This window comes from Musa acuminata, chromosome BXJ3-4 (genome assembly GCF_036884655.1).
Source record: "Musa acuminata AAA Group cultivar baxijiao chromosome BXJ3-4, Cavendish_Baxijiao_AAA, whole genome shotgun sequence".
In the NCBI taxonomy this organism is placed as follows: Eukaryota; Viridiplantae; Streptophyta; class Magnoliopsida; order Zingiberales; family Musaceae; genus Musa; species Musa acuminata.
Window position 1 is genome coordinate 39,450,728 of NC_088352.1, and position 15,084 is coordinate 39,465,811.

General features: G+C 38.8%; 1 protein-coding gene across 1 annotated transcript; it reads right to left on the reverse strand.

The window, feature by feature from the left end:
• Window positions 1–27: 27 nt before the first annotated feature.
• LOC103995890 (pyrophosphate--fructose 6-phosphate 1-phosphotransferase subunit alpha) lies at window positions 28–6,735 on the reverse strand. Its single transcript, XM_009416662.3, has 19 exons — window positions 6,248–6,735; window positions 5,399–5,571; window positions 5,101–5,213; window positions 4,689–4,763; window positions 4,482–4,595; window positions 4,325–4,392; window positions 4,032–4,115; window positions 3,560–3,613; window positions 3,138–3,218; window positions 2,943–3,036; window positions 2,799–2,872; window positions 2,611–2,721; window positions 2,475–2,519; window positions 2,341–2,397; window positions 2,064–2,168; window positions 1,872–1,988; window positions 1,625–1,728; window positions 1,129–1,294; window positions 28–460 (listed from the first exon to the last, which is right to left on the reverse strand). Exons 1-19 carry the CDS (start codon window positions 6,335–6,337, stop codon window positions 332–334), a joined length of 1,854 nt encoding a protein of 617 aa, XP_009414937.2. The 5' UTR covers window positions 6,338–6,735; the 3' UTR covers window positions 28–331.
• Window positions 6,736–15,084: the final 8,349 nt, after the last annotated feature.

Here is a 15,084-nt window from a genome sequence, read left to right on the forward strand (position 1 = left end):
AATAAGCGTGATCATGATTGCAGTTAATAAAAGAGAAGGAAGAAGAAAGACGCCTTCTGAAAGTGATCACAAGCTGTGCAGATATAAACTGTGCACCATTGTTTAAACAATCCAGAGGATATGTACCACCTCTGCTTATTACTGTTCTTCACAGATATTGGAACTGTGAATATCTGTAAGTAACGTTACACTCTTGCTTTATGGAGCAAAATTACTATGACCAAAACTACCAGAGGCCTTGCGTGACATACAGCTCTACTACATACGTAAATGAATGATTGGCTGCTGATGGTCTGATACTGGGAACTACGTGGATTATGGTTGCCTCGAGTTAAAGTGGCTGATGGCCACCAAACGACGGAGTCGTCATCACTGATAGTACTTCTGTCACAGAGGCCATAGAGCTCAGAGCAGCTTTCACAACCTCTTGTGAACACCCAGGCTTCACAATGCTCTTCACCTGCACATAGACAAAGCAACCTCTTTTCAGGACATGGTAGTGTTAGATCACTCAGTAAATTATAACATGATTCGGCTTATTGATTTGTACCGATAGATAGATCAAACTATTCAGCTATTAGTATGATATATATCGAGCTATATCAAGTATATCAACATATAATATATGAGGGTGTATTGATGTCGGATTGGTACATATTGTTCATACTGAACGGTATGTCATAGTATGATGAATCTTGAGTTATAGGATCGTAAAAAAATATATTAAATCATGCTCATTGAGTCAAAAATTATAACAATGGAGCATGTAGAGGTACGGATCTTGAATAGTTATGGCATGCTGGAAACAGTTCCAAAATGAAAATATTTTGAGATGTTATGGGATGCATCAAACAGCATAAAGGTTGGAAGCGATATCTAATACACTTAAAAAGTCCAAGTTAGACTAGGAACACTAGAAGTTATTAATTACATAGAAAGAAAGTAGAAACTGAAAGCATAAAGTTCCCATGATGAACCTAAAAGCCTGTGAACTGATAATTTCCTTTCATAGATTCAAGTAGTTAATATGCATGTTAAAGTGACTTCAGTTAGTACGAAAAACAGCGCTTGTCTGGAGCATTTCAACTTTGAAGAGAACAAGGAGGCAAATGTAATCATAAGATGAACCTTATCAAGATACTCCTGAAGCTTCTTCATCCGGCCCATGTAATCTTGATCCTCAACGGCGAGTGTGTAGGTCTTTGCATCAGCACCCGGCCCTTCAAACTGAAGTGGCCCTGGGTTTCTGTATAAATCATCCATTAAAAAGCTCGGAGCCTTCTGTCTCAGCAACCTGAAACGAGAAGTTGGTCAACAGTGGCTTCACTTGCTCTACTTTTCAAAGGTAACCGTGGAGCTCTTGTTACAAATATAATTTAAGATCGCACCTAATAAATCGTTAGGCATTGTCCAAAAGAACCAACATGAAATACATGTAAGATCTACACAACTTTGTAGATCAAATTTGCTAATTATCTGAGACTGTAAGTTGATGATTGAAAGAGGAGTTATTAAGGCAACCTTGTAGATTTTCAGTGGAACCAGAGAAGTACTTTGACTTTATTCAGTTAAAAATTAAACAGGACACAACTCAAAGCCATCAAGGTGTGATCTCGAAACATACTCATATACTTTCCCTTTCAAGTCGACTGTGGAAGGATGGATGGCAGGTTTTCCAACAGGAACAGCTCCAGGACCACGCGAGTATCGCTTCACGGTCATCATCGCCTAGTTTAAGCCAGAATGTTACTGATATGATATCTTCGTAAATGGATGACCAGTTTAAGCCAGAATGTTACTGATATGATATCTCCGTAAATGGTTAATGTTTTTGATATGCAGGAAACACAATGTGGGGAAGAGACCCTTACCGTGAGTGGTGCAGCACCACAACGCCACTTGTTCACAGGGTGTTTCAAGTTCGTTGCAGTAGCCATGTATCCATTCAAGCCAGCTGCTAGAATATGATAGCAGATGTGTCCAAGAACCTGATCATGTAAGCTAAGTATTTAGTATTCAAGGCGTAACCAAAAGAAAGGGAAAGCAAGCTAGCGGGCACATACATATGCATAGTCACAGTCGAATTTTGATGGTACAGATCCACGAGCTTGATATCCAAAAAAATGGCATATAGCATTGAATTTTTTTCCTTTGTATATGCCTTCTTCCTGGAAGGGTACCAAACCACTCGGTGTTTTAGAGTCAATACATGAAATAACTATCAAGATGTGGACTATCGGAACTGTTCCATCTCGATGTCAGTAGTCAGATTAAATTTGTTTGATGGGAAATTGAAATTCTTGTTAAATATGCCACAATTCAGTAGAGAAGTCGACTTACCATCCTTCTGTTCATTTCTTTTTCTACTAATTGTGCCAGAAGCTTTTCTGTTTCGATCTGAGCATCGAATCATTGATGTTAATATAAGTAAATGAGAGCAGAAGTCTTTCTCTGTGCAACATTAGATAACACACCTGGGACAACTGGGCAGAGTCATCAGACTCTGGATGAAGCAGCAGCTGCATCATAGAATTTTTTGTGATGTTTGCTTTAAAGAAAAAAAAAAATCACTGAAACAATTTGCTCTCAGTTAGTCAGAAGACAGAAAACCTGTTTCCTGATAAAGGGCGGCAGGAATTCGAACAAGGCAGATGCCCAAGGTGAAAGACGAGAAGAAATTTTGTCGGTCAAAATGCCTTGGTTGTGGAGACCATGAATTTCCTGCAATAGTTATTTCCGAAACATCAGAAAATTTTAAACGTTTACAGCTTTCGAAATTTTACAAATAGATAAACTACCTGTAAAAGAGCATACAATTCTGGAATGCTCTCTACGAGCCCCTCCGGGATAAGAATGACGCCATGGTACTTTTCTGCAGAAAGCTTAAGTTATCACAGAAGAACATACTAGTTATAACCAAAGCATTAAACATAACTCCCAACCTTTCTCTGCTCTGGCTTGAACTGCATCACAAATTTGCTTTGTAATGTCAAAAATAGTAAGTTTTGACAATGCCACCTCCTCTCCCAAGATAAGCTGAGAATGGATAAAGCAAACCAACATATAATGATAAGGATTAGAACAAAAGAAAAAAGTATGCTTATAACAATAAAAACTTTTTAGAAGGGAAGACAAACCATATTAGGATGAGATTGAAGTGCACATTCTAAAGCCACATGGGATACCTTGCGACCCATCAGGCGAATAAAATAATAATACTGCAACAGAGACCATTAGTATGTAAAAGTATCTAAATGACAAAGCATTATTTGCATCAAATATCTTTAAATTAATAAATGATATTGTGGAAATATTTTGTTGATTAAAAAATGATATTATGGAAAAGCACTGGAATTAAGTATTTATAATTCCTTTAAAGTACTCAGGTAATAAGCTTGAAGAGGTTAATTCCCACAGGAATATATCATCATATATTGCCATCAAATTTTGTACAAACAAAGATTTTTCCCTGGTCTGACATAAGAACCAAGTCACCTAAGCTACTTCGATAACTAAAAGGTGATCTATGTTCTACAGATTGTAAAAAGACCTGCCTTACCTTCTCTGCAGATTGCGCATCTATACAGACATTACTGATTAGTTGCGAATTAACCTGAAATTGAAATGTGTTCCGTAAATATCAGTGTAGAGATCTAGAATATATACATTACTACAAGGTCAAGTCAACCTTCCAGATTTTTGTGACAAATATTAGCTGAAAAAAGAATTTAGTTGCTAACGTTTATCCCCATCCTCAAACACAAATATAACTCTGGCTTATTAACAATTTCACAAACATTGACTGCTAAAGCCATTAGAAATCACAAAAAAGAAAGAACAATTTCTATTACTTTTGCATTTCAAATTTTAAAATGCGTACTCAGGTTAATATATACAGTCATCCAATAGACTGTTGATTATCCCAAATGAAACATGGAAAGCGCGTATGGCACGAAGTTATCAAAAGAGGACCAAACAGAAAACTCAAGCTCCGAATGCACACAGTGCTTATGAGCTTATATGAGACTTACCCTGCATACAGTATCAAATCCAACGTTTGTCTCAACAAATTGATTCTTAAGATCCCCATTCAAAGTAACAGGCACACCAACCACCTGTTCACATGGTACACTTGTTATGTATAGAAACAAGCCTAGAATACATACAGAGATAAAGAAAAAGGGGAAAACTTATATTGATGTGGTGTATGACTTGTTATAGTACAAGTTTAAAGGTCACCCAGGAAGAAAGCAATCGGTTTAAAATCGATGGAGTCAACAATATAATTATAAATGAGTGTGAAGCATATGTGAAGCCAAGTTACCTTTGTTGGACATTTGGCCTCAGCAAATGTCTCGGCAAGCTGAGCAGCATCCGAGTTGGATGTGACACCTTGTGACATAAGAAATAATGAAATAGTGAGAATGTATATTCCACAATCTGAAAAGACATTAGAAGACCTACAAGGGTTTTTGAGGTACCTCCGATAATGACAAGACCATCCAACTTCAGATCATTGCATGCGGTCATAGCAGCATTTACCTGCTCAGTAGTTCTGATTTGATCCACTGTTCGGCCCAACAAATCATAGCCACCTTCAAATGCAACAAACACCTAGTTCCAATTAGAAAGACAGCTGACATTAATAAGATGAAGGGAAGATAAACAAAAGTAAGATTTCCGTGCACCTTGGTTCTTGTAGGTAGCAAGAACCTCATCTGTGATTTCCCGAGTTTTTTGTGTAAATAGACCTTCAGTGCCACCTGTATCCAAGAAAGGAATTCAGCACATTCATTTCAACTGAGGGCCAATTACCACCTTTATAAGCATTCCAATTTACCAATTTGTTATATCATACTGTATCAGCCTGCTGATGGGTCCAAACATAATATCAACCAGCAACTTAATCTTTGATTATAAGCTAACGAAAAGTTGTATTTGTTTCATGAAGTTGAATATTAAATTTTCCTAAACCTTACCTCAAAGGATTGATTCTTGAAAAGATATGCAATGTACCAAAAGAATGTTTCATGATAGTTCTAGGTGAGACAGAAAGCAGAAAATTTTACAGCTCATGATAGAAAAATACTACATGCTTACCAACAAAACCAAGCAAGACACTGTCAGGGTTGCGAATCTTGATAGCCTTATAAAGTCCCCATACAACATTGTGTCCTCCTGGTGACTGCCTTCCACAAAATAGGACACCGACCCTGCACTTAGTCATTTGAGTCAATACATCATAAAGTAATTGATCAACCAAAGAAACAGAGGGTCATCTTGAATTTTATGTTTGCAATGACACTTTGTGCCAACAGAACATACAGTTCCAGATATGCATTCAAGAAGAAATATTATAGATTCAGCATATATTAGGGGGCAACTCATGTTGACAAACCTCATAGGAGGATGCTCTGTGATGATCTGGGCATCAGGTACCTTTGCTGTTGCCCTCAAAAAATGAGCCAAGGGCTGGCCAAATGTGTGCGGAAAGGCCCGGCCGATGACATTTGTACTAGATGGATCTGCACAGGTTGTCGAATCGCCGAACTCCACTCTGACTGTAATGCCCTGCTCACCATGAACAAAATAAACATGAATCCACAGATGAGCCCCCATAAGAAGTATTGATCCAGCAGTGGTGGCATGAAGATTAGTAGTACATAGAAAGATCCTAGAGTGGACAATAAAGATTGAACATACTAGTCTAGTTGGAATCCATAATTTAGCAGATTAACACATACTTTTTGAGAGAATTTATCTAACAAAAGGTCAACAATTCCTGAGAATTATTTCTCACAAGAAGAATTTTGGGCAGATGAATCCAATAATTTAAATCATCTCGGAAACTATTTTATATATCATTCTATAAATTACATTTAGTCTTTCGATCATCGCTACCTGCAACCTTCCGTATGTATTGCCCATTGGTCATAGATTTAGTCTGAAAAGGAAAAGAAAAAGGGGGAAAGGAGATGCATCAAACTCCAGTTTGAAGCAACAAGAATGATCACTATATCTGCGAAGAACAAGAAGCAATTAATCCCCAAACAAGACAGACACCCACGAATCAACCAGAACCCAAGGGAGGAAGTAGCATCACGAGGCCATCCAAAGCATCGCGTAGGAAGAAACAAAGACTGCGCATAACACGATGCCGAATCTCTCCTAAGAACCAAGATACCAGAGATTCACCACCACTACCACCACCACCACCACCACCACCATTAGAAGGAGAAGAAGAGACCTGAAGGCATGGTGGAAGCTCAGGATGATACTGAGCTCGCTTCTTCTGGAGCTCCGACAGCTCCCGTGGAACCCCGAAATCTGAATCCATAACTTCCTATTCTTAGTCTTCTCCTCTCTTTCGTTCTATATATCTTTCTCTGGTATGCTCAAATCCTCTGATGTCACATCCTTGATATATATATACATACATGTCATTAGCATCATGCTACATACATGACATGGAATGAGGCGGCACGGAGGAGGAGCCGGTGACTCTAACCGGGGGCGACGGGCGGGCCTGCTTTACCACGACCGCGCCTTCGGTTTTGCGGCTTTGTGTCGGGTCACCTCACGCCCGCGACGATGCTTCCTCCAACTGCCGCGATTCTGTACCCTTCAGACGGATTTGCCCTTTCGCCATCGGATTAATCGGAACCCACGACGTGATGTTGACGATGATCGGAGGGACAACTCGCCTGGTCTTTTGACTTCGTTGCGGGACGTTGGTGAGCGCGTTTGATGGTGATTTTGACTTCGTTGACCATGGGAAACATATGGAATTGGGCGTCTTCTGGAATGGCCAACCCACCTTTAGGACCCGAGGAGGTGGCCAGGTTTGAATTGTCGTTGAATCAAAGGCCAAGCCGTTCGATCTTATGGTTTGGTGCTGCCTAATTCTTCAAATCAGGCTGCGGTCCGGTCCGACCTTGACTCGGCTCACCGCCTAATGTTCATTGGCGCTGAGACGTCCAACGTCTGAGATAGCAGCGGCGTCGTCACGGCGCGATCAACCTCAACCGCAAACACACGCGTCGTGTGGGGGGCAGGTCGATGGAAGAATCCCGCTGCGCACTGATCTCAAAGCAGCCTCAAGTCGATCCGCCTCGGAGCAGACTGATGTCGGCGGGCTGCACGAGTATCAAAGCGCAGCGAACGCAGATCCCCACCGTGGGACGGATGCATGTGAGTCGCCGGGGATGGGAGATCAATCAAAATTCCATGTGTTACTGATGATCCACTTTCACGGCTCTCAAAGCGGTCTCAAGTTCCCGCAAGCAGCTCAAATCTTTTCGACTCCGCGCAACCTGTGATGCAGGACGATCTGCACGGATAACAAAGCGTGTCGGAAGCAGATCAGCACCGTGGAAGGAGTGCACGTGATTGGCATGAGGTAAGTGATCCCGCTGCACGGGATTCTTGCAGTATCATTCTATGACAGCAAATGATTCTGTTTCACGGATCTCAAAGCAGCCTCAAGTTCGCACACGCGGCTCAAATCGATTCGACTCCGAGGAGCCTGTGATATCGATGGGCTGCACGACTATCAAAGCGGGTCGGCCGTAGATCCCGCAGCAGGGAGGCCCGTGGTATCTTTCTATGGCCACCCGAAGGTGAGATCACCCAAACATTAATATCGATGTGTTACTGATGACTCTCTCTCTCTCTCTCTACCGAAACAAAAAAGTTCGAAGCCTCGATTCTATCTCATGAAAGTCACTTCCTAATGTCTTCTTACCTCACTGCCACAACAGAAGAGCACTATTGAGTTCATCTTCTTCTCAGATCCATTATTATTTAATGGGGTCATTTTAATCTTCCCTTTGTCAGCATCTGTGTTGCCCATCTTCCATTAGCATGGAAGGCATGCCCTGTATCAAGAAATCCTTATATTAGCAAGCCAGTAAACACTGTATACGAGTCCTTGCATCACCTAGCAAACAAGGTCATTATTTTTATGCACATTGCTTAGCTTATATAGCAACAATCTTGTCGCCAAAACCCATCTTGCTTCTTCCACCCTTGTTTGACAAACACTAATATTTGCATGTATATATATTGTTGCAGTCATCATCTCATGATGAGTGCAGGTCTTCTTTAGAAAATGGTTTACCATGGTGTCACACTTGCAATGTGTAAGGACAAGGTTAGGGTGGTAGAGTGTTAATTTAGGCCCACTAATTTGGGCTTGAAAAGGTAGGTCTGGATTCTAAATTGTTAATTCTAATTGAGACTTTGATAGCATTCTCACATTGTTTTAGAATTAACAAGTTGAAATCAAGGGAGAACAAACATACTTTAAAATAATTGACACATAAACGTGAGAGATCTAACGTGATTATATCGAGGATAGCTAGGATGTGTCACCATTTTGAAGGAAATGAACATTGAGATATAGGGAAAGAAGTTGCTTAAAGGAGTCGACATCTGATATTGTCATTCAGAAAAAATGATCAACCCTTTGCACGAGAGACATCACGAAGACAAGCGAGCTTTGAAGAACGTGTATCACATAAATGTTGAGATAGTTGAATTTGAGCTATGATATGTCATTAACAATCAAACCTAATGGTACTCAAGGCAAGCGAGGTATTTGACAAAGGATAAAACCGTGCAAGGTGGGATGCATGTATTTAAATTTCAAATTATTCCGCTTATACCGGGTGGTACATATTAGTCCGCCAACAAATTGGTATCCGAACCGTCTACTATCGGGCGGTATGCTTGATATAGCTTTGTATAAGATGATATGGGGTTGCATCAGGTGATAATGATCAAAATTTTGACTATTACCGATTGGTACAAGTTGGTAACAGTCAAAATCAATTGTTACTTACCTATAACAGTATTCCAATGGTCAATTTGACCGTTGGAGCTCTTTTTCACAGGTTTTAAAACCTATTCTCCCCTCTATTTCACTCCATTTCACACTGACATTCTCGTAAATTATCTCAAACTTTTTTTTTTCTCATATTCTCTTTCTTATTCTTATATTTGTATTTTCCTAAAGTTTAGCAAAGGACTTTGAGAGCTATTAAATGTCAGATTGTTCTAGCTAGAGCTTTGCTTCGTCTGGGTATAATCCAAAAAACGGGTAAACGAAGGTTGATTGTCAAAGGAGTGAATACAATCAGAGGTGGCGAAAGGCTTGTAATGTACTAGTAGATGCAAGAAGGGCTATGTATTTAAAGAGTGAATACCATAATACTATAAAAACAGGTCTTTTGTACGTACATTCAATAAAAGTTTTAGTCATCAGCATATGTGATTATATACTGTTGAGAGGGAATTCTGAGTGTAATTGCTAATGAGTCCTAAGGGGGGCTTGATCATACAGATGTATAATTAGAATAGTTGGAGAATTGGATTACTTCAAAGCTCATGTGCACTTAAAGAGTCTAACAAATCAGAAAATAAAATTGAGTAAATGAACATTGTTACTAAGGAAATAAAAAAGAATAGAATCAAGCCCTAAAACATGGTGTCAGAGGCTATGTAATTTTGCTTATCATTCCGTGGCAAATTAGTTGGATGCCACGTATGCGTATGAGAGATGACTCCCACAGACTAACTCGTTAGATGGGTTCCATCAGTAGAACTGTCGGATAGTGCCACCTGGATGCGGAGACGAGAGGGGTGTACTACTTTGGGACGTAAAACGTTGTCGATGCCACGACCCGAACGCGTGGGGAGCATTGCGGAACCAATGCCACGAGATCAATACGTGTCCTTCGGACCCGTGGAGTCCTCGCCGACCACGGTGCCTTGTGAGATGTGGGACCTGCTGTGTGTGATGTGACGTGGGCACCGCAAACGGGTCAAGTGTGTACGACGGTGCCGACGGACCGAGTGGCCGGATTGAGTTGGGTGAAGACTTCGACCGCCTGAGCTCATTATCACAATTTTGATCAAATTTTGACCGAACGAAGAACGTGGGTCATATAATAGACTGGTCTTTATCTCACTCCCAAGCACGTGTGACTCTCGTACTCCGAAGTCGTACACACGCATCATGCACATCTACAAGAAGTTACGTCGAATCCTCCGAGCAGACACCATCAAATTAATTGGTTGCGTGTGATCAAGATCGAAGTTGAAGTCCAACTTGCAAATAAATTACAAAGCACTGAAAATAAATTAATGGATTCACCTCCTTATAGATGAACATACGTTGGATAAACATTCACGAGCAGTATAAACTATTTCGTACATATAGATGAAGAACATTAAATGGCAGTGACTGAAAAGTCATATTCCATATAAAGAATCCATATTATTCATCTTTGGGTTGCTTGGCAACCGCTGTGTGTATTTGACGGTTGAGTAAAAGGCAAATAGAAGTTAAAAGGCAATGCATGGCCGGAGGAGGCATGGCGGGGACGAGGACGTCCTCTTCTACCCGTCGTTTTGCACCTGCGCGGTGAGTTATGAAACTTGTGGGACCCACCTAAAAATAGAGTGAGACGTCCTCTAGGATGACGAATTTCGAAGCCGTCCACATTATTAAATACCTAAAAATGAAATTTGCAGGCTAACGGGTCGGGTAAATTGAATTTGGGGCGGATCAAGGGCGTTCTTACCCGACCCAACTCGTCCAAGGTCGATGCGGCTCGACTATATAAATTGGCGTCGAGGCGGTTCTCCCTCTTCAGCTCGTCAGTTTGAATCACAGATTAAGACGAGGGTATTGTTCTCTCAGCTCGTCAGGGTATTTTTCTCTCTTTACCTTTCCCTTTCTTGCATTCGATCTAAGAGGCGATGATGATTGGTGAATGTTGCATTCGATCTAAGTGGCGATGATGATTGGTGAATGTCAATGATGGATTCAATCATCTGCTATTTTGGCTCTTTTGGATCGATCGTCCATTGCGATGGCGAATCCCATATTCCTTGAGTCCGTATGTTTCTGATCCTAACCCTAAGTCCGTTGTCTCCTCTCTTCTGTCCTCTCTGTTCTCCAATACTAGAGGGATTCGGGCAGGAATAGGGAGACGATGTTTCTGTCCTCTGTTCTTTGTCCTCTCTTCTTATGATCGACGTTAGATGAATCTGAGCCTCGTTTTTCTAGATCTCTCTGTTGTTTCTAACCTTAGAGTATTTAAAAGATTTCGATTCCTATTTTCTCATTTTCTTTTCTACTTTAAGGTTTCTGTTACTGTTGAGAATTGTTTGGTCGGAAAAAAAACTTTAGAAACCTGCCAATTTAAACACTACCGTAGCTCGATTACCTTTCAGTAGTATTATCATTTTTTAGTGTCTACATGAAGTTGACGTGCTATTTCTAACGTTAAGTGTGTTTTTAGGATTATTATTACATTGTGAAGAATCATCTGAAGAAAATGTGGTAATGAGATATGCCCTCTAGTAAAGTGAAACCTGAAATCGTTTGTTGGAAGATAAGTTGAAACTCGTGGTAAAAGTTTTAGCACAACACTCTCTTATGAGGGTCTTACTAGTGTTTCTTGTTTGAATAAATTTGTGTTGGGATATATGTTTGTGAAGAGGTTATACTGAGAAGCATTTTTGTGTTTCGATGTATCACCCTATGAAGCAACCAAGCATTGCGGGCAGTATGCATGTAGTTGTTGGGGTTTGCTTCTCACTGTTTTAGATAATCTGTTTCTTTTGTTTGTTGCTATGCTGTGATTTACATTTAGTTTCCATTTAAGGTTCAGATGATATGGCCCATAAGTTAAATGATTCTTTGCATAATTTGCACAAGTGTTTATTAATTAAATGGGGTATAAGATTGTTCTGGTTATGTTATTCTTCAGCTATATGGTGTGAAATGATCAGTGTTGCCTGCTTCAGACAACATATTGTTCTCTAGTTTTTTTTTTGCCACTGAGCAGATTTTTGGCACCTCATGGTTACTTATAGGATTTTTTTTGTTTGTTTGAATGATCAGATTCAATGTGTTTAGTTTGGACATTTCGCTGCTTATTCATTTATATGCATTTGCCTCTGTTAATAATCTGCACTAGGTTCTCTTGAGTTATTTAATTGAGTAGAAATTGTGGTTGATTGCATTTGAAGATTGCTATCGTGTTAATTGTAATGCTGAAAATCTTTAATTTAGCAGTTGCATTTCTATGGCTATTTACTAATGAATGTTTTTTGTTCGAATGATCACGTTCAGTTGTGCTACATTAATGGTCGGTCCCAATACATTCATGTGCTTGAGTTTTGGATGTTTTGCTGCTTATTTTTTCTTTTCATGCATTTGCCTCTCCCATAACGGTATAGTTATTAAAATAATCTCGAGTGGTATACGAATAATATTTAGTGATGCAAATTATGAATAACTGTTTTGGCAATAATATATGTAGCTCAAAATTCATATAGAAAAGCCAACTCTGTTTGGAATCGACAATAATCAATGCTTGTTGAGTGAAGGTTTGACACGCACAATAATGATCATGCAGGTGTTTTAAGCTAAATGCTCATGTATTGGTGAATTTTTATGTATATGTGCAATTGGGTGTTATGCATATCTTAAAGACCTAAAATTTAATAACATTTGTGTGGTGTATTGATTGTGTATTGATCGTGCAGGTGTTTTAAGCTAAATGCCCGTGTGTTTCAACATCATTTGTGCATTTTGTTGACAAAGCAGTTGGTCATATTGATTGGGGCTAGCTTTTCATACCACTAGCTTTCGTATACAGAAGTTGGGTATAAGTCCATGTCACGATAACTGCGAAAATTTTTATGGTAACATAGTTTTGTTTTTGGAATTTGATTGGTTAGTCTGTTGTGTTTCTGCTTGTTGGATGTTGATTTGGTCTTGTTGTTCTCTTGTGCAGAATTTATGTTTTTGGCTTATTCTGTGAATTAATTTATTGGAACTAAGATTTTCTTGTTCAATTGCATCTATTCACTCATATGATTACATTAGTTTAGTATACAGTATAAGGTGTTTGGGGATCAGAGGATATAGTCGTGACGAGGAAATAATTGATGTTTTTGAAATGGTTGTCTTATCTTTTTTTCTTTCCATTATAATATTGAAGATTTATTTTTTCCCTAATTTTCCCTTCACATTGCTTGATTCGTTTCATACCATTCCTATTGATTCAATAAGAGGTGATGATGATGAAATTAAAAAAAATATTGGTTTCGACCATTCACCATGTTGGTGTTCGAACTGAGATTGGTCGTTCAAGGTGATGAGGAAATAAGGTAGTCTTGTGATGAGGAAATAATTGATGATTTTGAAATGGTTCTTATCTTATTTTTTTCTTTCCATTCTAATATTGAAGATTTATTTTTCCCCTAATCTTCCCTTCACATTGCTTGATTTGTTTCATACCATTCCAATTGATTCATTAAGAGGAGATGATGATGAAATTAAAATAAATATTGGTTTCTACCATTCACCATGTTGATGTTTGAATTGAGATTAGTAGTTCAAGGTGATGCTGAAGCCTAGATCCATATAGTATGTAAGAAGCATGAATCCATTATCTCCTCTCTTCAATGCTTTGTTCTCCAATCGTAACAGGTTGATGGCAGGGCAGTTTGGATGGCCCATGTGGCAACCACTGCAGCCATGTCTACCTCTTAGGTTGGGTTCATGGCCAAGATGAAGGTAGATATTATCGTCTCTTCTTTAAGTGATCAACAAAAGATGAATCTGAACATCTTGCTAATTTTTTTAATTGTTCTTTTGATTACATTTACCCTTTGAATCAATTCCTCTTTTGACCTGCTCTCTCTTTTAAGACAAATTACTTTGGACATTTTCATGATAGTTTTCTTCTATAATTTCTGTTTCTTGAAGTTATGTTATTTCTGTTTGTGTTCTGATGGATCTTTAAGAAAATTTTACATGTCAACTTAAACACTTGGTTTTTTTTTACTTTTGAATATTAGGATCATTTTTTAATGTTTATAATTTTGGCGTGCTTTATATATTTCATCTTTTTCTTAAATTTTATTATTTTTCCAGATATTTGGTTCATTGTATGCTTTTAAGGAGAAGTTTATGGTTTACCTAAAAAAGATATTGTTTGCAAAGGAGTGCTGCAGAACTTGTAGTTTGAAAATTTTTTCTGACAAGCTTCATTTTGGAATTTTGCATATTCCTGTAGATTGTGTTTACACACATATGTTATAGCACCCTACCATATGCTTTTTCTTTGAAATGATGCTTGAGCGTATTGTGTGTCATTATCAGTATCTTATGCTACCATGAGTTATGCTATATGTTTGACAAAGGTTCGTGCCACCTTTTTGATGAGAAATATTGTGCTATTTTAATGTCACTGTTAGAACTTGGGTGTCTCATACATTACTACTCTGCTTGATTGCTGCTTTGGCTGTATGTTATGAAGCTGGGTCTTTGTTCTTTGGTAGGAAAGTAAATAAGTTGAGACTTATGACTTGAGTCTGGCTTCATATTCTCTCTAGTTGGTACTCAATATGCAGAATGTGTGACGTGCTGTGAGGTAATAGGGTTTCTTGAACTATCATTGGAAGTAATTTTTTTTTTTCTTCACTTTTTCGTGGAACCATACTTGCAAAGCAATTTCATGTTTGGATGCATCATTATTGTTTGAAGCAATGAGGCATCTAAAGGAAGTGTCAATGTAGTTGTTGGTTGCTTCTCTCCTTTTCGGATAATCTGTTCTCTTTGCACACATATTTTATAGCACCCTAGCATATGCTATTTCTTTGAAATGACGCTTGAACGTATTGTGTGACTTTATCAGTATCTTATGGTACCATGTGTTATGCTATGTGCATATGTTTGACACAGGTTCATGCACCTTTTTTATGAGAAATATTATGCTATTTTAATCACTGTTAGAACTTGGGTGTCTCATACATTGCTACTCTGGTTGTTTGTTGCTCTGGCTGTATGTTATTAAGCTGGGTCTTTGTTATTGGTTGGAGTGTAAATAAGATGAGACTTATGACTTGAGTCTGGCTTGTTATTCTCTCTAGATGGTGCTCAATATGCAGAATGTGTGATGTGCTGTGAGGTAATAGGGTTTCTTGTTTGAATGAACTATCATTGGGAGGTTTTTTTTTTATCACTTTTTCGTGGAGCTATACTTGCAAAGCGATTTCATG

Excerpts from the sequence above, each read along its gene's own strand:
- LOC103995890 (XM_009416662.3), bottom strand. The coding sequence starts at position 6,337 with ATGGATTCAGATTTCGGGGTTCCACGGGAGCTGTCGGAGCTCCAGAAG. Across the intron at positions 5,572-6,247 it reads AGCTTCCACCATGCCTTCAG|GGCATTACAGTCAGAGTGGA; the intron begins GTCTCTTCTTCT and ends CATGGTGAGCAG. Across the intron at positions 3,037-3,137 it reads TTCAATCTCATCCTAATATG|CTTATCTTGGGAGAGGAGGT; the intron begins GTTTGTCTTCCC and ends ATCCATTCTCAG.